This window comes from Piliocolobus tephrosceles, chromosome 21 (assembly GCF_002776525.5).
Source record: "Piliocolobus tephrosceles isolate RC106 chromosome 21, ASM277652v3, whole genome shotgun sequence".
Lineage (NCBI taxonomy): Eukaryota > Metazoa > Chordata > Mammalia > Primates > Cercopithecidae > Piliocolobus > Piliocolobus tephrosceles.
Genome location: NC_045454.1, coordinates 17,905,727 through 17,928,993, shown reverse-complemented (window position 1 = coordinate 17,928,993; position 23,267 = coordinate 17,905,727). Strand labels below are relative to the sequence as shown.

General features: G+C 46.3%; 1 protein-coding gene and 1 long non-coding RNA gene across 2 annotated transcripts in view; one reads left to right on the top strand and one right to left on the bottom strand.

The window, feature by feature from the left end:
- Positions 1 to 206: 206 nt before the first annotated feature.
- The window catches only part of LOC111554062, a 48,886-nt gene continuing 25,825 nt past the window's right edge, over positions 207 to 23,267 (top strand). Inside the window, exon 1 of the long non-coding RNA XR_002735138.1 lies at positions 207 to 338. This is a non-coding gene — a long non-coding RNA (uncharacterized LOC111554062). The remainder of the gene's footprint in view (positions 339 to 23,267) is intronic.
- Positions 17,871 to 23,084, bottom strand: LGALS16 (galectin 16). The gene is made up of 4 exons (XM_023229336.1): positions 23,008 to 23,084; positions 20,912 to 20,988; positions 20,201 to 20,411; positions 17,871 to 18,121 (listed from the first exon to the last, which is right to left on the bottom strand). Exons 1-4 carry the CDS (start codon positions 23,020 to 23,022, stop codon positions 17,996 to 17,998), a joined length of 429 nt encoding a protein of 142 aa, XP_023085104.1. The 5' UTR covers positions 23,023 to 23,084; the 3' UTR covers positions 17,871 to 17,995.

The following is a 23,267-nucleotide window of genomic DNA, read 5'->3' as shown; positions in this document are numbered from 1 at the left end:
AGAAACTTGTCAACGTCACTTGGGCATCTTAACAGTGGGCTCCTAAACTCGGCTGTGTGCGCTGTGCAGATGTCAGAGGCACCCTGTGTGGGCAAAGCCAACTGCTTGCCCGCCTCTCTAGCTCCAAAACTACAATACCCAGAGGCCTCTGCGGTCACTTCCACTACGTAACCTACACAACTTCCGTGCGTCGCGTTAACGTCAGAAGCACTTCTGGTCGCCGGTCCCGGCTGGTTAGGCTGGTTGGCACCCAGGGAGGCCTCCCTCCAGGTCTTGCCCACACCTCTGCACCTCGTTACCTGACCGGCTTCAGGATCCGCAGCGTGCACCCGCATTCCGTGAGTGCCCTATAGGCAGGCAGCATGCCCCTCTGTGCGTCCCTGTGTTACTCACGGGGACTCAGGCTGGGAGCCGTAGATCTGTCTCGGAACTCGGGCGCTCTCCTGTGGGCACCTCCAGGCCGTTTTCCTTTCACTGGAGCCCACAGGGTTAGAGACAAACCCTCACTCTGCTGCTTGGGGACAAGGGCTTCACTCCCTGGCCCGAGCTTGGGGCTGAGCTTGAGGGTGCTGGGTCATCCTGGGTCCCCTGTGGATGGGAATTGGCTGCCCTGGTGATTTCTGTGACATCCCCGACCCCAACTGTGGGGCTCTGGAGCGGACTCCGCTTCACCTCGTGGGGAGGGGGTTTCCACCTGACAGTCAAAAAAGAGGTGAGAGTTACCTGTAATTCCATCTTGGATGTCAGCAGGATGTCACCCGTTACCTTTTCTTGCCCTGGAGGCTGCCTTGTTGGTACTGGGGAAAGTTCATTCCTAGTTCTGGAAGAGGGGCTCATTCGAACAGGAGTCCTCCTTCAGCATTCCTTTCTGCTCCATCCCTACCGCAGTCATTCATGAAGTAGTTAATTGTAAACACACAAGGAATGGTTTAAATGAAAGTACAGAGACATGTGCACTTAATTTTTCAGTGATGTGGATGAAAGGCAGGGACAGCAGAGATGCCTGTGATTTCAAGTGGTTGGGGAGGACTCCCAGAAGTAGGGCTGTCTCAGCTGCCCCTGACCAGTTTGTTATCTTGGAGATGCCGGGAAAGGCGTTCCAGTGGGAGGCGGAAGGACGCCTAGTCTGGGAGGCTGGGCTCTTGCTAGTGTAGAAGGATTATGGTGGCCAAGGGCCTTCTTAAGGTTGATTTTTAAATATGCATAGGTGACGATACAGACTAGCTGTTCACACATAGAACAAGGAGAAGCTTGATATAGTCCGACCTGAATTTTACATTTGAGAGCATTTTCAGCTTCTGGCAATTGGGACATTTCACCCAAAATTCCAGGTTCCCTGCTTCTTTGAAAATAAATCTGCTTTAACTCTGCACTATTCTTGTTTTTTGAGATGTAGTTTTGCTCTTGTTGCCCAGGCTGGAGTATGATGGCATGATCTCCGCTCACTGCAGCCTCCGCCACCTGGGTTCAAGTGATTGTCCTACCTCAGCCTCCTGAATAGCTGGGATTTACAGGCCTGCACCAGCACGCCTGGTTAATTTTCTTGTAATTGTTTTTTTTAGTGGAGATGGAGTTTCACCATGTTGGTCAGGCTGGTGTTGATCTTCTGACCTCAGGTGATCCACCTGCCTCGGCCTCCCAAAGTGCTGGGATTACAGGTGTGAGCCACCTCACTTGGCCAGTCTGCACTGTACCTTAGTGTCAGACAATTTGAGCCAAACAATGCCTTTCTCATTCGGATATGACCTTCTGGGTCTAATTTTTGTATTTTTGGTATAGCCAAGGTTTCAACATGTTGGCCAGGCTGGTCTCGAACTCCTAACCTCATGTGATCCATCTGCCTCAGCCTCCCAAAGTGCTGAGATTACAGGCATGAGCCAGCGCTTGTCCTTGCCTGGCTAATTCTTTGTATTTTTGAAGAGACAGGGTTTCACCATGTTGGCCAGGATGGTCTTGGATCTCCTGACCTCCTGGTCTGCCTGCCTCAGCCTCCGAAAGAGCTGGGATTACAGGTGTGAGCCACTGTGCCCGGCCTCAGTGTAGCTCTTTATCAAAGTATTTATGTGGGAAAAATTAATCAAAGGGCACAAGCATTTCAATACTTAGGTTGTTTAAGATGAAATCTGTGACTGGAAGAGTGCCAGACACACATGAAATGTTTCCTGCAGGAAGGAACCACAACTGAAATAAACAAATTTGAAGGAACTAAGTAACAAATGATTTTCTGTTGTTTGTTTTGGTATATTATTTTGGGAATGTATTAATTACATATGTCAAGGGTGTTGGGAAGAATTTCCAGATACCCTGATATGCATGACAGCTTTATCATACAAAATAAAGCAAGGCTATCTTAGGAAATTAGGTATCACTGCCAAGGACCTTTACATGAGAGGATAAATTAAAATTACTATTAACTTGTAACAATCAGATGGGCTGGCAGGCAAGTTGTGTCATTTTTTCTTGGCATTTTTTCTTTTCCTTGATTCAGTAAAACAAACTTAAATGCCAGCTATCTGCAGAACACTCACTAGACTATGTTTAATGATATGTGAAACACAGCCTGCACACTCACAGATCCTTGCCACGTCCCTTTCCCATCCTCTCAAAACCTGTGTTGCCGGGTGCAGTGGCTCAGGCCTGTAATCCCAGCACTTTGGGAGGCCGAGGGGGGTGGATCACCCAAGGTCAGGAGTTCAAGACCAGCCTGGCCAACATGACGAGACCCTGTCTCTACTAAAAATACAAAAATTAGCTGGGCCTGGTGGCAGATGCCTGTAATCCCAGCACTTTGGGAGGCTGAGGCCGGCAGATCATGAGGTCAGGAGATCCAGACCATCCTGGCTAACACGGTGAAACCCCGTCTCTAGTAAAAAATACAAAAAACTAGCCGGGTGAGGTGGCGGGCGCCTGTAGTCCCAGCTACTTGGGAGGCTGAGGCAGGAGAATGGCGTAAACCCGGGAGGCGGAGCTTGCAGTGAGTTGAGATCCAGCCACCGCACTCCAGCTTGGGCGACAGAGCAAGACTCCGTCTCAAAAAAAAAAAAAAAAATGGCGGCGACGAGGCGGCTTCAGGGACTGGGGCAGCCCTGACAGCGGCGGCTGCGCAGTCCGAGGTGGCGGGTGGGAAGAGGACTATGAGAGGGGCCTATGGGAGACCCAGCGTCGGACCCATAGGAGTCCTGTTCTCAGGACTTTCTCCATCGGTCTTCTGCTTCGGTTCCCGGTGGTGCCGGCTGGCCTCTCCAGACTTCTTTTCAGATCCGATTATGGATCCGGCCGGGTGATCAGGAATGAGGTTACAGTGTAGTGAGGTGGGAAGGGTCTCGCTGGGGCACAGAAAGATCCCAAGGGCCACGGGGCGTACTATCCGCTGAAAATGCACTGACCGGTGAGCCTACTGCCTCCCTCCTTTCTGGGTGGAGCAGTGGACTCCTGCCTTAATCTCCAAGGCCCGGGTACTCCGCATCTCAACACTCCTTTCTGCCCTATGTGCAAAGAGAGACAGAGGCGAGTCCAAGATGGAGGCAATGTGACCACACGTGGCACTGACGTCCCCCAAGAGCAGATAGAGTGAGCGTGTGTCTTTGAGGCCATATGGGGTGATGCCCAGACGGACAGTGATGGAGGTACCCTGAGGCCACCTCCCTTGCACCCAGCAAAACCCAGTCCTTTGGCCCCCTGACATCCGTGGCAGCGAAAAGATTCAGTGCTTGCAGGCACTTTCCTCAGGAGTAGAGGAACTAGATGACCCTCAGGAATGAGACAGAAAGTGCAGGTGGGATGCAACACTGCCTTTTCCAGAAGGCAAAGGTGAGTCATGCTGGTGTCGTCTCCTGCTCTTCCTGGACCGACCAGGCAGACAGCAGTTGGGACATGGAGACCAAGGGAGCTTCTCCGTCCCAGACAGGTATGGAAGCCCAGAGCTCCAGGATCATCACACCTGCCCAATCAACCAGAAATAGGTTTGCAGAGGGAAGCAGTCATGAAATGGACCCCCACGAAGTTTGTCCCTGATAGACTGGGAAGTGATCTTTGTTGAAGACACTGAGCCAGACGAAGAAGCCTCAAGGCTTGTCCAAAATTGGGCAGACAGAGCAAGAGGGAGGACAGAGCAGAGGCCAGAGCCCAGGCAGGATACGGCAAATGCAACCATCACGGGCATCGGGGAGAAGTGCAAAATGGGTGACTTGGACAGAAAGGCCAGCGTTTGTGTAACAGAGATGCTTGCCCCATGTCATTGCCGGCTTCTTTCTCTGTTCCTGTGTCGAGCTGTGGCTAGATTACTCAATGAGGGCGGAGGGCAAAAGGAGTGAGAACCGTCTTCTTGAAGGTCTGTGGGCACCCTCCTGCGGGTGGACAATGAGCACCTGGGAGGCGTTTGTCCTTGGCTGGGGTGTGGTCCTCTGGATCCTAGCAAAGAGGCGGCTCAGAATGGAAAGGGGATGAAAACACTGTGGGGCAGGCTGGAGACTCGGAGCCCTGATACTCAAGCACTGCCACGGAGGGCTCCTTGAGCCCTCCTTTGCCAAACCTGAGGGACGATTTCTGAGACAACCGTGGGAATCAGTATGACAGGAGAGTCAGCTCGCGCTTCGCGCATGCGCATTGGCTGGTCCGACTCGCACTCTGCTCCTGGAAGTCATACTGTGGCCCCTTGAAACAATGGCGGCTGCGCGGCGGCAGGGGGGGCTACTGCTGCAGCCGCGGTGGCGGCTAGATCCAGGGTCCAGTAGGGGACAGCGTGGGAGAGGGGGCCGCGGGCGTCCCATGGCCAAATCCTCAGGAGTCCTGTCTTCAGGACCTCCTGGAGCCGACTGCCACCGGTGGAGGGGGAGCCTCAGGGCGCCTGCTGGGGTCTCAGGACTCCTCTTCAGATGCGATTTTGGACCCCTTTCGGTGAGAAAGGATGGGCTCACCGCATATGGTGAGGCAGGCAGGGCCTTGCTGCAGCGCAGAATGATCCTATAGGCCTTAAGGCGTGGTGTCAGCTGAAAATTCACTGACCTATGAGCCCTCTGCCTCCCTCCTCCTTTGAAAGAGCAGTGGCCTGCCTGGCTTCTAAAAGCCCTAGGGCTCCTGCAAGCCGACACCGCTTTCCAGCACAGGTTCACACAGGGATGGGGGCAAATCCGAGGTGGAGCCAGTGCAACCACACCGTCGCACTGGTGTATCCCAGAGCAGATGGTGTGAGTGTGTGATACAGAGGGCATATGGGGCAATGGCGAAACAAACGATGGTGTCCAGGCATGTGCCTGGTGGAAGGGGGGCACAGGTGACCTTTCCATCAATGCCAAGGAAAATCAAAGAACACCTGGGAACCAGGAAGGGGTCTCTGCGTGAGCCCAAGCCACATTTTGAAATGCTTGCCAAAGGAGCAAAGAGGTTTCTGCAAAGTTCACCCCACTCCCGACACTCCACCGCCCAGGTAGCCCTGACACAATCTCCCCTGTGTCCAGCCCCAGGCTCAGCCCAGTCCCGTTGGTTCCCCGACATTCCTTACAGCCAAAAGATTCAGTTGTGGAATGCAGCCCACCCAGGAGCAAAGGAGAGGATGTCCCTCAAGAATAAGACAGGAAGTACAGAGGAAATGCACTTTCCTAGAAGCCAAGGCCAGTCACTGTCGCCTACCGCTCATTCTAGGCAAACTACGCAACCATCAGGGAAACATGGAGACCGAGGGAGCTTCCCTGTCTGAGACAGGTATGGAAGTTCAGAGCTCCAGGTTGTCAAAACTGCCTAAGCAACCAGAAGCAGGTTTGGAGAGAGAAACATTGATGACACGGATCTCCACAAAGTTTCTCCCTGATGGACTGGGAAGTGTTTTTTGTTGAAGGCATTGATCCAGACCAAGAAGCACCTAGACCCCTCAAAACAGGGCAGACAGAGCAAGAGGGAGGACAGAGCAGAGGCCAGAGCCCAGGCAGGATACAGCACAGTTTCACCACCACGGGCATAAGGAAAGGAGTGCCAAATGGGTGAGTTGTCCAGAGAGCCCAGCGTCCCAGTACAGGGATCCTTGCCATGTCTCCTTTCCTGCTTCTTTTTAAGATTGTGTCCTGATGTGGTTTCATTTCTCGGAGAAGAGCCACGAGGAGATAGAACCATCTTCTTTGACTTCAGTTTGCTTCCCTCCTGCAGGACAATGAACTCCTGTGAGGCTATTTGTCCTTGGCTGGAATGTGGTCATCTTGATCCTAGAAAAGAGGCCGCTCAGGATAAGGATGAGATTTCAGTTTCTCTGGGACCGATGCCTCTCCACATGTCGTCGAAGCCTTCACAAACCCAAAGTGGAACCGCAGCAAAAAGGACTGACAACCTACCATGTGACCCAGCCAGAGACGCAGAAAAGAGGCTCACTAAAGACAGGCAGACATGCCAGAAATCGCTTTGTGGTGCATAGGGCACATTCACCCCAACACTTACTCGCACACGGGCCACAGACAGAGAGACAGGGAAAGTGAGAGAGACAGACAGAGACTGAGAGACAGAGAGAGAAGAAAGAATGTGATACACACCCACAGACACACAGCAGCGGCACAGAAACACCCCCGCCCAGGCAATCCCTGTGGCTGTGGGGTTCTGCTCTTTAGGAGAACGACTCTCGGGTGAGAGAGCAGTCCACGGGCACACAGGCAGACCTGTCCTCGAGATCACAGTGGGTACGACTTTTGGGGGGACTCACCGGATCACTGTCCGGGCAGGCCTGAGGCTGGGATGCCGCGCTGCTTTCCTTGGACTCCGTCTGTTTCTGCATCCTGGTAGGCCCTTTGTGTATCGCGGTGTCCCAAAACGGTTTTGTCGATCCCTTGGATTGGTGAGGCTGGTGCCTCGACACCGACGCACTGCCACGGAGGGCTTCTGCTTTGTCGGGACTCTGGGAGTCGTCCTCAGCCAACCGTTGGAGTCACTGTGACGGGAGAATGGGCTCGCGCCTCGCGCATGTGCATTGCCCAGCCGACTCGTGCTTTGCTCTTGAAAGTCCCGCTGCGGCCCCTTTACACAGGTTCTCCGACATGTGTGCAGGGGCTTCTGTGGCAGTCGCGGTGGCGGCTGGAGCGGGGATGTAGTAGTGAGCATTGTGGGAGTGGGGGCTTCGGGCCTCGCAGAGTCGGCTCCCCGGGGGTCCTGTCCTCAGGATCTCCTTGAGCTGACTTCTACCGGTGGAGAGGGAGATTTAGGGCGCCAGCTGGAGTCTCCGGACTCACAGGCTGGAGTGTATTGGTGTGATCATAGCTCACTGCGGCCTCAATCTCCCAGGTTTCAACGATTTTCTTGCCTCAGCCTCCCACGTACCTGGGACTACAGGCATGTGCCCCCACACTCAACTACTTTTCTTCAAAAACATTTGTGTATGAATAGGGACTTACTATGTTGCCTGGCTCATGTCAAGCTCCTGGGCTCAAGCCGTCCTCCTGCCTTGGCCTCCCCAAGTGCTGAGATTAAGGTGTGAACTTCACATGCAGCTAAATTCTTATATCTTAAATCCCCACCTCCCACAATAAGCAGATGTTAGTCCTGCTTATTTTATAACTTTTTGCTGTTCATGTCTCTTTTTGTCCCTGGACACAGTGATTAGCAACCTACTCTCCACCAAATTTCAAGTCATTAAGGGCATTATGCTGTGTCCCAGGAGTGGCCCAGGCTTCAAGGACCGGCTGCTCTAACCTAGGCCTGCTGAGGAGTACAATTCATCTTGTGTTTCTGTGTTGTTTAACGACCTTCCTGAGCTCCTCTAAGTCAGTCCATCCTGCCACAACTGGGAAGAATCACGAAACTCTCCAGGAAAACATTTCTCAACCTTCCTGTTGGCAGGCAGAAGACAGGTCTGCTGACCATGGCAGGCCTGGCAGCACGGGACAGTGAGCACCCCCCACCGTGTTTGCTATTCACTGCATGTTCCACCTGAACTTTCCCATCTGCTCAGCGAGTCTTGACAGTGGGGTAAAGGAGACTCACACTCAAAGACCAAGGCTGACCCTCTCTGAATACAACTTCTTGACCTAGTTACTGTCACCATGGTTTTGTCTTCAGGGACCAAAAGATACAATAAGAATTTGTTCCTTTAATCGTCCTGTTGATGCACAAAATACTTAAATGCTTCTACATAGGTCTGCTCTTTTGCACCACAGAGCAGTAAGGGAAAGTCCCCACAATAAGAGTGCCTTTCACCTGAGCTGCTACGTGTGACAGTTAGGCAGCTAAAGGTTAAAAAAAATCAAAGCTCCCCAAATGTTGTGGATATGACAGCTGGTCCAACTTCACAGTCTGTACTTTCCCTCTCTAACAGCATGGATAAATACAGAGATAACTAGCAACTGATACCCTAGTGTGCCAAGTCATTGATGTATCTGGGTGATTAAAAACCAGCATTTAACCATACCCTAGATACATTAAAAATCAACCCGGCACTCATAGTAATCAAAGTAATCAAAGTAATTCCACTTTGCTTCCAGATGGCAGTTACAATTGGAAAGGAAATACCTAGTTTACAGGAGGCATTAATACTTACGTTGTTGCACAACCTGAACGCTTGTAAGAAAATATTCTGGACTTTCTGACCTGGATACTAACAAATAGTGAAAAATGCGTATCTGAGAATACTCTTGGAACAGAAATGTGAAAAACCCAAAGTAAGAGATATTATGAAGGATCAAATATAAAATGACCCACTGCTAAAGAGGCAACAAAGAAAATTGTAGAAGAAAATGACAAAAGGTACTATGCCTTAGTGGGTTTGTGCTACTGTGTAACAAAATACACTAGACTGGGTAATTTCTGAAGAACAGAAATGTATTTCTCACAGTTCCCTAGGCTGGAAGTCCAAGATCAAGGTGCCAGCAGGATTGGTGTCTGGTGAGGGCCTGGTCTCTGCATCCAAGATGGCGCCTTGTGCACTGTGTCTTCAGGAGGGGATGCACTGTGTCCTCATATGGCAGAAGGAGGAAGGGCAAAACAGGGGAAGCCCACTCCCTCCAGTCCTTGTGTAAGAACCCTAAACCCATTAGTGAAGACTCTCCTTTCATGACTGAATCACTTCCTAAAGGCCCTACTTCCTAATCCTGTGAATTGCTGATTAATTTTAGGGGGACACATTCAGAGTATAGCACCATATATTCAATTTCTTAAAAATTATTTTGTTGTTTTGCTTTTCTGTTTTTCAAATGGCTTAAAGTGCACAAAATTGGATTCATCATAATCCTTGGCTCATAGCATACCTTGGCTCCTATTTCATCCTTGTCTGTGCCTGGGCCTCTATATAAATATATTTGAATGTATTTGAGTAATACGGTAATCACTTGTGAACCCACAACACAACCCAAGAACTAGGGTTCTGATCCTAACATCTGCTCCTCCTTTGTCCCTTTTCCTGATTTACACCCTTCAGGCCCAGAGATAACTACTACCCTGAATTTATGTTTAGGATTCCCTTCCTTTAAAAACAATTGTTTTATTGCATATATATGATTGCCGTAAATGACATACTATTTAGTTTTTTAAGGGTATAATTTATTTACCCATTCTCCTATTAATTTGCACATTCTCCTATTAATGAACATTTGGCTTATTTCTAGATTTTTGTGATTATGAATGACATTACAGGAGCATTTCTTTTCTTTTTTTACTGCTTATGGTATGTATGGGCAAGAGTTTCTCCAGGGCCTACGGTAGAGGAATTACTGTGCCATAACATATGAGTATGCTCATTTTTATAAGATAATCCAAATTATTTTCCAAAGTGGTTGTTCTAATTTAAACTCTCACCTCCTGTATTAATTCAAGATGATCTTGTTGATCCACAGCCTCTCCATATTTGGTGATATGGTTTGGCTGTGTCCCCACCCAAATCTCAGGTTGAATTCTATCTCTCAGAATTCCCACATGTTGTGGGAGGGACACAGGGTGCGGTCACTGAATCATAGGGGCCAGTCTTTCCTGTGCTATTCTTGTGACAGTGAGTAAGTCTCATGAGATCTGATGGGTTTATCAGGGGTTTCTGCTTTGACTTCCTCCTCATTTTCTCTTGCTGCTGCCGTGTAAGAAGTGCCTTTTGCCTCCTGCCATGACTCTGAGGCCTCCCCGACCATGTGGAACTGTAAATCCAATTAAACCTGTTTTTCTTTTCAAACTCGAGTTTGTCTTTATCAGCAGTGTGAAAACGGACTAACACAGTAAATTGGTACCAGTGGAGTGGGGTGCTGCTGAAACGATATCCAAAAATGTGGAAGCAACTTTGAAACTTGGTTACAGACAGAGGTTGGAACAGTTTGGAGGGCTCAGAAGAAGACTGGAAAATGTGGGAAAATTCGGAACCTCCTAGAAACTTGTTGAATGGCTTTGACAAAAATGCTGATAGTGTTATGAACAATAAGGTCCAGGCTGAGGTGGTCTCAGATGGAGATGAGGAACTTGTTTGGAACAGGAGCAAAGGTGACTCTTGTTATGTTTTAGCAGAAAGACTGGCAGCATTTTGCCCCTGCCCTAGAGATTTGTGGAACTCTGAACTTGAGAGAGATGATTCAGGTTATCTGGTGGAAGAAATTTCTAAGCAGTAAAGTAGTATTCAAGAGGAGACTCAGGTGATGTTAAAGACACTTAGTTTTATAAAGGAAGCAGAGCACACAAGTTTGGAAAATTTGCAGCCTGACTTTGTCATAGAAAAGAAAATCCCATTTTCTGAGGATAAATTCAAACTGTCTGCAGAAATTTGCATAAGTAACGAGAAGATGAATGTTAATCCCCAAGACAATGGGGAAAATGTCTACAGGGCATGTCAGAGGTCATCACAGCAGCCCCTCCCATCACAGGCCCAGAGACCTAGGATGAAAAAATGGTTTTGTGGGCCGGGCCCAGGATCACTGTGCTTTGTGTAGCTTAGGGCCTTGGTGCTCTGTGTTTCAGCCACTCCAGCCATGGCTGAAAGGGTACGAGACAGATCTCAGGCCATAGCTTTAAGAGTGCAAGCACCAAGCCTTGGCAGCTTCCACCTGGTTCTGAGCCTGCACATACACAGAAGTCAAGAGTTGAGGTTTGGAAACCTCCACCCAGATTTCAGAGGATATATGAAAATGCCTGGATGTCCAAGCAGAAGTTTGCTGCAGGGGTGGGGCTCTCATGGAGAAGCTCTGCTAGGGTCGTGTGGAAGGGAAATGTGGAGTCAGAGCCCCTACACGGAGTCTCTACTGGAGCACTTCCTAGTGGAGCTGTGAGAAGATGACCACTGTCCTCCAGACCCCAGAAAGGTAGATTCACTGATAGCTTGCACCGTGAGCCTGGAAAAGCTTCAGACACTCAACATCAGCCCATGAAAACAGCCAGGATGTGGGCTATACCCTGCAAAGTCGCAGGAGCAGAACTACACAAGGCCATGGGAGCCCACCTCTTGCATCAGCATGACCTTGATGTGAAACATGAAGTCAAGGGAGATCATTTTGGAGCTTTAAAATTTGACAACCTGGCTGGATTTTGGACTTGCATGGGGCCTGTAACCCCTTTGTTTTAGCCAATTTCTCCCATTTGGAACAGCTGTATTTACTCAATTACCTGTACCCCCTTTGTATCTAGGAAGTAACTAGCTTGCTTTGGATTTTACAGGCTCATAGGCAGAAGAGACTTGCCTTGTCTCAGATGAGACTTTGGACAGCAGACATTTGGGTTAATGCTGAAATGAGTTAAGACTTTGGGGGACTGTTGGGAAGGCATGATCGGTTTTGAAATGTGAGAACATGAGATTTGGAGGGGCCAGGAGCAGATTAATATGGTTTGGCTATGTCCCTACCCACATCTCAGTTTGAATTGTGTCTCTCAGAATTCCCATGTGTTGAGGGAGGGACCCAGGGCGAGGTAGTTGAATCCCTTGGGCTGAGCTTTCCCATGCTATTCTTGTTATAGTGAATAAGTCTTACAAGATCTGATGAGTTTATTAGGGGTTTCATCTTCTGCTTCTTTTGCTTCCTTCTCATATTCTCTTGCTATTGGCATGTAAGAAGTGCCTTTCATCCATGGCTATTACTCTGAGACCTCCTCAGCCATGTGGAACCATAAATCCTTTAAGCCTCTTTTTCTTCACAGTCTCAGTTATGTCTTTATCAGCAGTGTGAATATGAACTAATACATTTGGTATTGTCAAACTTCTCAATATTTGTGGAGAGAATAGATATGTAGTATCTTGTGCATTTTCCTGATTACTAATGAGGGTGAGAAAATTTTTATGTTTTGGGGGCATTCTATTTGTGAAATCCCTATTAATGTCTTTTCCCAATTTACTGTTGGGTTGCTATTTTTAAAATTATAGGAGCTCCTTATACTTTGTTGATATGATATTAATCTTTCACAGGTTTTAGGTATTGCAAATGTCTTCTAGTTTATAGTTTATCTTTTTACTTTTTTACTTTTATTTTTTATTTTTTAATTTCTTTTTGAGACAGAGTCTTGCTCTGTCATTCAGGCTGGAGTGCAGTGGCTCACTGCAACCTCCACCTCCCAGGTTCAGACGATTCTTGTGCATTAGCTTCCCAAGTAGCTGGGATTACTGGTGTCTGCCGCCAATGAATGCCTGGCTAATTTCTTGTATTTTTAGTGGAGATGGGGTTTCACCATGTTGGCTAGCCTGGTGTCAAACTCCTGACCTCAGGTGATCTACTGTTGGGATTACAGGCTTGAGACACCATGCCCAGCCTATCTTTTCACTTTTTGATGTAAAAAGTTCTTAATTTTGTGATAGTCAAAACGTCTAATCTTTTTAAATGGTTAAGTGGCTTTTTGTATCTCATTCACTTACATTTTATGCTAAAAGTTTTAAAATTTTGTTTCTGATAGGTAAGTCTTTGGTACATCTGGAATTTAATGTTTGTATATAGAGCGAAGAAGGAATATAATTTCATTTTGTTTCCTATATCAATAACCATTATTTTTCTTTTCTATTTATTGAAAAGTGCTTTCTTCCCTTGCTGATCTGCCATGTCACTTGCATCACATATCAAAGATTAAATTTGTGGAGATCTGTTTGGGAGCTCTCTATTCTGTTTCATTGGTCAGTTTATCAGTGAAGACCACACTGTCTTAATTGCTGTAGCTTTATAAAACTTCTGATATTTGACAGGACATCTTTCCTCTTCTTCAATAATGTCTTTGATATTCTTGGCCCCTTCCCTTTTCCATATATATATATATATATAAGAGAGAGAGAGAGAGAGTGAGAGAGAGAGTGACAGGGTCTCACTTTGTTTCCCAGACTGGAGTACAGTGGTACAATTGTAGCTCACTGCAGACTTGAACTCCTGGGCTCAAGAGCTCCTCCTATCTCAGCCTCCCAAGTAACTAGGACTCTAAGGCATGCACCACCATATCCAGCTAATTTTTTAAAAAGTTATTATTTTTTTGTAATGATGGTGATCTTGCTATGCTGCCCAGGCTGGTCTCAAACTTTTGGCCTCAAGCAATCCTCCCACCTCAGGCTCCCAAAGTGCTGGAATTACAAGTGTGAGCCACCACATGTGGCTCCATTTTCCATATTTTAAGACCATATTTTAAAAGCTGCTCAAGCCTGCTTTTTTCTCTTGGTGCTACTTGCAACTCCCTTACTTAGCCTTGGAAATACTATTAGTGAAGAAAATTTGAAGAGTCGAAAAATAAAATCTTCTTTCTTTTCTTCCAATTGCAAAAGAGCAGACACCCTCCTGAATCATAAAACTAGTTTTGATAAATTGGTAAACTGAGAGCATATGCAGTATTATTAATTCTGTTCTAATTTCTGCTTCACTGTGGAGTCTCTTTGCATAGTCTTAAAAGATTATTGCTATGAAATATTCTTATACATTTAACCCATAACCTCTACAATTCTGCAGTTGTAATTGGTTGTCTTACCTAATAATCTGTTGCTTTGCTTCATAATATTTAAATTGGCATCTCTATTTTCCAAAAGGCATAAATACTAGTATAGATTTTTTAGTTAAGCCAGAAGAAAGTTCACTTTATTTACTAACATAACTTATACATAAAGGTTTAATACATCTCCCTGCTTCTTTTCTTTTGCATCATGACAAACACTGAAAATAATATTTCTATAGCAGTTGGGGGTAAATAGACAGTGGCTTTTGTGGTCAGAGGTGAATGGCCCAGGGTCTCCAGCACTCCAGGTCCCACTGAGCCTGCCACACAGCTGAGGGCATCGGTATTTCCACACACCTATAGTGCATGGTGCCCCAGAATAGAGATCGGATGCTCTCCTTTATTCAAATGGGGAGTTGAGAGTATTGTCATTATAATTAAATTAATACATACATATTTATACACTGTTAAAATCTAGTTGGATTTGTGTCCCTTCACAAAACAAATTGCTTAAATGAAACCACAGAGTTAACATAATTAAGTACATCTGCTTCTGTGAGATGCTGCTCTTTTAAATTGAATTAGAATCTAATTTGAAATGTCAATAAAAAGTTCAAATACTCAACTCAATTATATTTAGATTTCTTTTTATTTTGAGATGGAGTTTAGCTCTTGTCACCCAGACTGGAGTGCAATGACATGATCTCAGCTCACTGCAAGCACCTTCTCCTGGGTTCAAGCGATTCTCCTGCTTCAACCTCCCGAGTAGCTGGGATTACAGACATGTGCCACCACACCCAGCTAATTTTTGTATTTTTAGTAGAGATGGGGTTTCACCACGTTGGCCAGGCTGGTCTCGAACTCCTGACCTCAGGTGATCCACCCAGCTCAGCCTCCCAAAGTGCTGGGATTACAGGCGTGAGCCACCACACCTGGCCTTTTTAGATTATTTTACTTTATTTTAATTACTTATTTTTGTGATTTTATTGTTATAAAAATGCTGGTTTTAAAAAAAATCAATCAATATAACAAAGAACAAAGAAGATGATCAACAAGCATTCCCGCCTCCACAATCTGGAAATAACTGTCATCAGTCCAAAAGCTGACGCATGGTGGATCCCTTCACACCAGTTCACAGTACAAAGTAACCCCTTGCTTATAGAAAACATTATTATCATTATTATTTTTGAGACAGAATTTGATTCTTGTAGCTCAGGCTGGAGTGCAATGGTACAATCTTGGCTCACTGCAACCTCTGCCTCCCAGGTTCAAAGGATTCTCCTACCTCAGCCTCTCAATCAGCTGATATTACAGGCACGCACCACCATGGCCGGCTAATTTTTTGTATTTTTAGTAGAGATGGGGTTTCACCATGTTGGCTAGGCTGATCTTGAACTCCTGACCTCAGGTGGTCCACTTGCCTCAAGCTCCCAAAGTGCTGGGATTACAGGCGTGAGCCACCGCACCAGGAATAGAAAATATTATTAAGTAGCAAACAGTAGCAGTATGCTTGGGGGTTTTAGGATTGGTTATTTTCAAATCTCTAGAAAAGCTATAATTCCAGGGCAGAGTCTCATCTGTTAATGGGGGACTGGTCTAAGGTTCCTTCCAGCTCTCAGATAAATTGTTTCCCAGGTTGATCTGCTCCCTGCCACCCACCCATCCTCAGTTTTGTTTGTTTGTTTGTTTTTACAGAGACAAGGAAGGTCTCACTATATTCCCCAGGCTGGTCTTGAACTCCTGGCCTCAAGTGATCCTCCTGCCTTGGCCCCCCAAAGTGCTGGAGTTACAGATGTGAGCCACTGTGCTCAGCTCATCCTTGGCTGTTCAAGTGTGGAGGTAAATAGATGCCAAGGTTACCTCCAGGTCAGAAGCGGCAGATGCCCCAGGGCAGAATCGTAAACCTAACCAGGCCTCCCGCTGCACAAAGACTTTATTTTCTGAAGCTTAAACCTGGACAAAGGTCTGACCAGTAGTACTGTGTTCATGAATATCAGGTCAAAATTTAAAACTGGGACTATCCAGAAGAACCTGGTAGCTGCAGGTGCATTCTGCAGTCCAATGGTCAGCTACGAAAACAGCCTACTCGTACTTTCTCTTTTTCATGGAGTCTTTGACGTAAAAATTGATAACACTTTCTTGCTTCTGGTGTGCTTCCCTTTCTTCTTCATTTTCCATAAGTAGCTTCCTCCATCCCACCTCCCAACAGGCCACAGTCAATTCAAGACATTTTAACCATGAAAATGAGTCTCCGTAACACAAATTTAGAGGACAGGCATGGTGACTGATGCTAGTAATCCCAGCACTTCAGGAGGCCGAGGCGGGCAGATCACCTGAGGTCAGGAGTTCGAGATCAGCCTGACCAACATGATGAAACCCCGTCTCTACTAAAAATACAAAATTAGCCAGGCATAGCAAAAGGGCTGTCATCTGCCATCTTGGTAGGAACTCCAAGAAGCTGAGAATGGAGGCTGTGGGTAAGTGCTACAGAGAAACGTTCCCAGGGAAAATGAAAATAGGTGTCTGGTTGGTTTCACCAATGATATGGATTAGGGACTGCTGTCTATTTTATTTTGCCCCTCTAAAATAGGTGTGTTCATTGCCTTTTTCTTGTCTTTTTCAGTCTTCTTTGCTTGATTTGTATAAAGCAGATAATGTGTTCCTTTGACGCACAGATTGAGAGAGATTGCATGTGATAAGTTGTAGTCACATCACAGACACCATATTCTGATTAGATAAGACACTGCACTTTACTCTGAGCCTGTTCCTATAATTGTATGCCTTCAGAGATTCCTTACAGGGTGTGTTTTTGGTATATGGGAAGTAGTTCTCAGTGGAACTAGTTGCCAAGGATGGCCTCTCATGACTACAGTCACAATAACTACAGCTTGTGGAGTGCTCTCCTTTTGATTAGGGCTGTCTGTGTGACTCACCTTGATCAATGTAAAGTCATAGAAGTGACACCGTCTGCCATTCAAAGGTAGGTCCTGTGATGCTGTGTATCTTCTCCATGAGCCTTTTGGAAGACTTTCTTTGGTGAAAGCCAATCACCATTCATTAAGTCTAAGAACTGTGAGAGTCTATTTGAGGAAATTAAAGGCATGAATGGGAAGGTGAGGTAGTGAAGGAAATAATTAGCCAGTTTCCAGGTGTTCAGTCAGCCCTAGTGTTGAATTGGGCATGAGTAAAGCATCCCTTGAAATCCCAGCCTAAAAGATCCCTCAGAAAATTTGACTCCCATCACATAATCTACCACTCACATGAGTTCAGTAAACCTGTAAAGCTGGGAGAGATAAAAATACATGATTGCTTTTAACCAATATGTGTTGGGTGGTTTTCTATGCTGCAGTTTATCACAGGAATAGCAGCAAAGCAGAGTCTGCTCACTGTGTCCATGTACATGAATTGTGTCTATTCCAATAATAATCTTCGTGTTCTCTGATCTAAAACCATGACCATTTATTTCCAAAGAGAAACCCCTGGATTCTCCCCACATAAAATGAAAAACTTTTCAAATATTTGCAAATAAGAATAATTGGGATTATTTAAGGGGAATCACTGGGCTCCCGTGATTCTCTATTACTTGGATTGAAAACTTTACATGCAAAACATGTCATCTTTTTCTTCACTTCCTTCACAGCAGCCTGCACAAAGCCAGGCATAGGGTTCATACACAATAAGCATCCTGAGAACATTGGAAAAATTAAGAAATTCCACATAATTTTCCTCAAGTTATAGGTTTTCCCCAAAGCTACTAGGTATACCTGCATAGCTGTAAACAGCTGTCTAACATTTAAGTGCTGTGAGTCATCTGAGATTGGGTAAGTATTTTGGTTCAGACTGTCTGACGTCAACTACGTACTATAGAAGGATGCTGTTCCCAATGTCTTATCAGACATTCCAGGGACCTTGTCACTCACTCCCTTTGTCACAGGAAGGTTTATCCCCTTTGATTTCCTGATGCCTCCCATAGAATGCCCTGGCCCCTCTTGGGGATGATCACATCCTGTTTCCCCCTCTTAAAGCAAGAACCAAATCATGTGCGGTTTCGTGCTGTTTTAATGACCAAGTGTAGGGGAAAGGGTTGAGGAGGGATAATTCTGTTAGCAGGCTCTAGGAATCCCATGGTCAGGTAGAAAGAGGGTTTCCTCAACAATGAGGAGTGTAATCATCTCCATCCATTGCTGACAAGCACTGAGTCCAGGGAGACATCTCTGCACACTTGAATCATCTTCACATATGATGGTGGGATTCGATGGACAAAGGCGTAAATGTATTCACCATTTACCTTTACCTTTAAGAGGAAAAATGCATCAGAAAGACAAGTTTTCAGCCTCCTCTCTACTCTGCCCTAGTACCAATAACATTCTCCAAGAAAACTCCTAGTTATACAAGTGAATGTTGTAGATACACTTCTGTTTACAGATGATGTTTTGTGCCTATTTGAGACAGTTGGTCACTTTATTTCTAATGTTTCCTCTCATTCCTCTAGTGACGTTCTACACTCTGTGTCACACAGTCCCTGTTACTCAGCCTCCCTTCTAAACTGGACGACCCCATTACCAGGGACTGTGTCTCAGGAACTTGAGACCCTGCATCTCACACAAGACCTGCCACAGGGTTAGTGCTAGACCATATTCATTGAAATGCATACTTTTCAGTTCCACGAACTGTGACCGCCTTTCATTACTGATGGCACAGTTCCTCTTTGGAGTAGCCTACGTTTGAGGTATTAGTGGCAAAGAATGAAGCCCAGTGTTCTTAGAGAGTTAAAGGAAGACAGGTCTTGTATAACATAAGATATTATCTTCAACAACTTCTAAGCATAGGAAAAGATCCCTCACTTGAATCTGAATGAGATGGGAATCTTTTGGCCTACTCATCAGAGAAAGCAAGAAAGTATGGATATATTCCTTATATTGAGGCTATAGAGAAAGTCACCTTATTAGTATTAGTTTTTCAAATTTAAAATGCACATATTTTTCAACCAATTTTTTTCATTTTTTTTTGTAATTATGTCCCAATATAAGTATTGGGAGGTTGGTAATGACAAAAGGATTTATCTGAGAGCCTGATACAGCATCATTTGTGAGAGCAAAATACTGGAAACAACTTCAATGCCCAACTGAACAATTGAAGCAGCACCATGGATTGAGAATGTCTTCATGATATATTCTTTGGTAAAAAACCAACTTAGTTCCTAAAGTGTAATGTGTAGAGCAGCTTATACCAGGATTTGCTTAAACACAAATGAAATCATAGACATATCTGTATGCTTCCATAGGCAAAGATTTCCTCTGAAGGGGTTGGCACGGTGGCATATGCCTGTGATCCCACTATATTGGGAGGCTGAGTTGGGCTGATAACTTGAGACTGGGAGTTCAAAACCACCCTGGCCAACATGGTGAAACCCTGTCTCTGCCAAAAATAAAAAAAATTAGCCAGATGTGGTGGCATGCACCTGTAATCCCAGGTACTTGGGAGGCTAAGGCAAGAGACTCACTTGAATCTGGGAGGTAGAAGTTGCAGTGAGCTGAGATCACGTCACTGCCCTCCAACCTGGATGACAAAGTGAGTCTCTGTCTATAAAAAAAAAAAAAAAAAAGGGGATTCTCTCTGAAGGAGAGCAGAGCTCTGGTAATGTTATTCGTATGAGTAGAATTGGGGCCCAAAAGTGAGACGAAGACGTAATTTTTTTTTTTTTTTTTTGAGACGGAGTCTTACTCTGTCGCATGGGCTGGAGTGCAGTGGTCGTATCTCAGCTCACTGCAAGCTCCGCCTCCCGGGTTCACGCCATTCTCCTGCCTCAGCCTCCCGAGTAGCTGGGACTACAGGCGCCCGCTACCTCGCCCGGCTAGTTTTTTGTATTTTTTAGTAGAGACGGGGTTTCACAGTGTTAGCCAGGATGGTCTCAATCTCCTGACCTCGTGATCCGCCCGTCTCGGCCTACCAAAGTGCTGGGATTACAGGCTTGAGCCACCGCGCCTGACCAAAGATGTAATTTTTGATTGATAGAAAAAACTTTTTTCTTAAGTATGATTGATAGAAAAAACTTTTTTCTTAAGTATATTGTATTCATTCAGCTACATGAAAATTTAAATACTGGCATACATAGAAATGAGCACTATGTGAGAAGACAGAGGAGATTCTCCACTATTGGGGAAATGGAAGGTGAGCCGACCTTGACCTTGGTCAGATTTGGGAAAGAGCTGAGGACGGCAGTGCAAGCAGAGGGTGCTTTGTGATGAAAACTGGGGCAGGGGTAGTTATGGGAGATGGGCCCCGAGGGACAGGTGAGGCCAGGTCAATGAGAGCTGCCTCTTGCTCTGGGATCCCAAAGAGCCTGGGTGCTGGGAGCTCCAGGGGTGCTCACCTCATACTCATTGCGACACACATAGATGCGCAGGTCAAATGGTTTGCCATCCTCAAAGGGCACATAGTGTAAATTCTCCTCCAACATCCATACCCCAAACTCACGACTGTTCATGACCACACGACGGCCTAAGTGCACTTGCAAATGGAAGGCAATTTCTGACTCCTCATTCATCTCAGTGTAGAAATCCACCTGCAGCTGTGGTTCATTGCTGAGGGCAAAGCACACAGTGTGTTGGACAGGTTCCTTCATTGTGCAGACACACACTTGACACACACACAAATCCCTTCCCCCATTTACTCAACAAAAAAGTCTCCCTGATGATACTGCAGGCCTGATCCCTGTGGGGATGCTTCAGCTCCTTGTGCCCCCAGCAGAGAGATTCTGTGCTCCCCATCCCCAGATGGAAACTGAGTCACAGTCACTGACCTGGGCCTATGACTTGTTCATTCCCTGAAAATTCTATGCCCCTTGATGAAGAGCCACAGCTCCAACCTACTGAGTGTCCTCCTTCCCTAGACCCCATGAGTGGCCCACATGTAGTTGCTGCAGGTTTCATGCCTGATGCTGGAGGGTCTCTAGGACCTGCATCTGCATGGGGCCTCCGTCCTGCCAACTGGACATTTCCACACCACCCACACATAAGGTCGAACTGTTAGCAAATATACTCCTTTCTCCTCCACCCTCTCCATTGGACCATGGAGTACTCACACAGAAGAGTCGACTGGTGTCCCTTTGATTATCACGCAGGAACCAACAGACAAAGACACAGGCAGTTTGTATGGCACCTGCCAGAGTATTGAGAGTAAGTGAGAGGTGCAGGGGTCAGGCGCAGTCTCCCCTCCTGTAACATATTCCCATAGTGCAGGAGGTTAGAGATCACAGGAAGACTCTGTGGACTCTCCCCTTTCACCCTACCACATCAGGACCCCATGTTCCTGAAAATATAGTGGACCCATAGGTAAGAGCAAGGGTTCAGGAGCCAAGATGCCCGGATTCCGGTCCTCATTCTGCCTTTTACTAGCCGTGAAATCTTAAATCGGTTACTTCCTCAGTTTCCCTAAAACAAAGAGGATTGTCACAAATTCCTACTTCGTAAGAAGTTCTCCATAATAGAGCAGTTAATATATGTAAACCTTTTACCCTAATCCCTGGCATGGGTAGGGCCTGTTAGTGGTGACCTAACAGAACCGGGGAGTCCTCCTGAGACACTGACCTGCCTTCATTTTCAACTCTGAAAATGAAAACAAGACTTGAGGATGTAAGAATTTAGAAATTCACTCCAGTGAGAAACAACACTTGTTGAAAGAGAGAGAAATGATGAAAGAACAGGAAACCCCTGTGTGTGGGAGGCACATGTATCACGATCATCAAGGGCATTGGACGTCCTTCCCAGAAGGGGCACACATTACTGAGAGCACAGCCCCAGTACTTGTACAAAAGAAGCCTGTGGGTCAGAGACATAGCTGGAGGGAACGATTGATTTCTACCACGACTACAAGTGGTCGATGATTTTTCTGTATTTTTGAGATAGAGTCTTGCTCTGTTGCCCAGGCTGACATGGAGTGGTGCGATAATAGCTCAATGAAATGTCGAACTCCTGGGCTGCGGTGATCCTCACACATCTGTCCCCTCTTGTGTAGCTGGGGCGAAAGGTGCCTGCCACTCTGACAGTCTGATATTTAAAGTTTTTTAAAGAAAGGGTCTCACTATGATACCCAAACCAGTCTCAAACTTCTGGCCTCAAGTTATCCTCTCATCTGTCAAATTGGTGGGATGATGGCCATGAGCCAGTAAACCCAGCTGCTTTGTTGATTAATATCCACTGTAAGTTCTGTCTGAACTGAGACTAAACTTGTTCCTTCATGGGTGGAGGAACAAGTTTAGACTCAGTTGAGACAGAGCTTACAGTGGCTATTTTACATGATTCAGTCTCTGAAACCACGGCCTCTAATGTCCTTCTCTAGCAAACCTCCTGTCTCACAGTGAAAAATACAGGGTAGGCTGGGGACAGGGAAGCTGAGCCTGGGAGGCAGGAGCCAGTGGTCACCCTGTGCAGACCCCACCTGAGGAACCATCACCCCCATAGTCTCCATTCCTCTTCCCCACTCTTACTGGGAAGAGACATCTACTGATCATACGTTCCACTCTCACAAGTGATCTGAAACAAGTCCTTGGTAACTCACAATCTCCAAGATCCCCACCAGTTAAACCATCTGGGATTCACATTGCCACACATGAAAAGACACACAGTTCCTTCATCAGAGATGCTGCTGTGTGGGGAGGAACCTTCACATGCACAGAAGGCCACATGTATGTTTTCCCTTCAATACCCAGTCACATCCCAGCACACAGATCCACAGTGACACAGAGCCACGCCACTCACTGAGTCACACACACCTGTTCACTGTATGCATAAGATGCTCATGCACTGGTCTGGCTGTGCACAAGCACACACTCATATCACAAAGAGGAACACAAAGCACAATCACCCGTTACACTGATATGCACACCTGCTTGACCTGGTGGGCCATCCACCTCCCACCTAAAGTCATATCATCTCAGCAGAGTTCACTCTCATCAGATACCACCTCATGCTCACACAGGGTTACATTGGTCCAGGATCCACACCGCACATGGTACAAGCATCTCAGATACCTAGCCTCAATGTTTCTCTTCCACACACCCAGAACTCTCAGTAAAGCATTCACAGTAGGAATGCTCATATTTTCATCTCATAAAATACCCCATTTCTTTCTTGGTTTGTGTGACTTGAGATCATTGAAGGCTGTGCCTTTTCAACTCACAGTTAGAAATGACATTGTTCTCTCCTTCTGGGCGACCTTCAGAATTGTGTCCAGTCTTCTGAGTGAATCTCTGAGTTGCAGCACTTAAATGACCCCTTTAAGCCTTGCCCTCTGGCTTCATTCCAGATTCCATGCTCCTCCCAGCAGGCTTTCCTTGCAGCATGAGAAAGGGTCAGGTGTCACGAAGAAACTCAGTCACAATCATAGCTATTTGCAAGTCTGTGTCTGTAATGCAGCAGAAATGACAGTGGGGAAGGTAT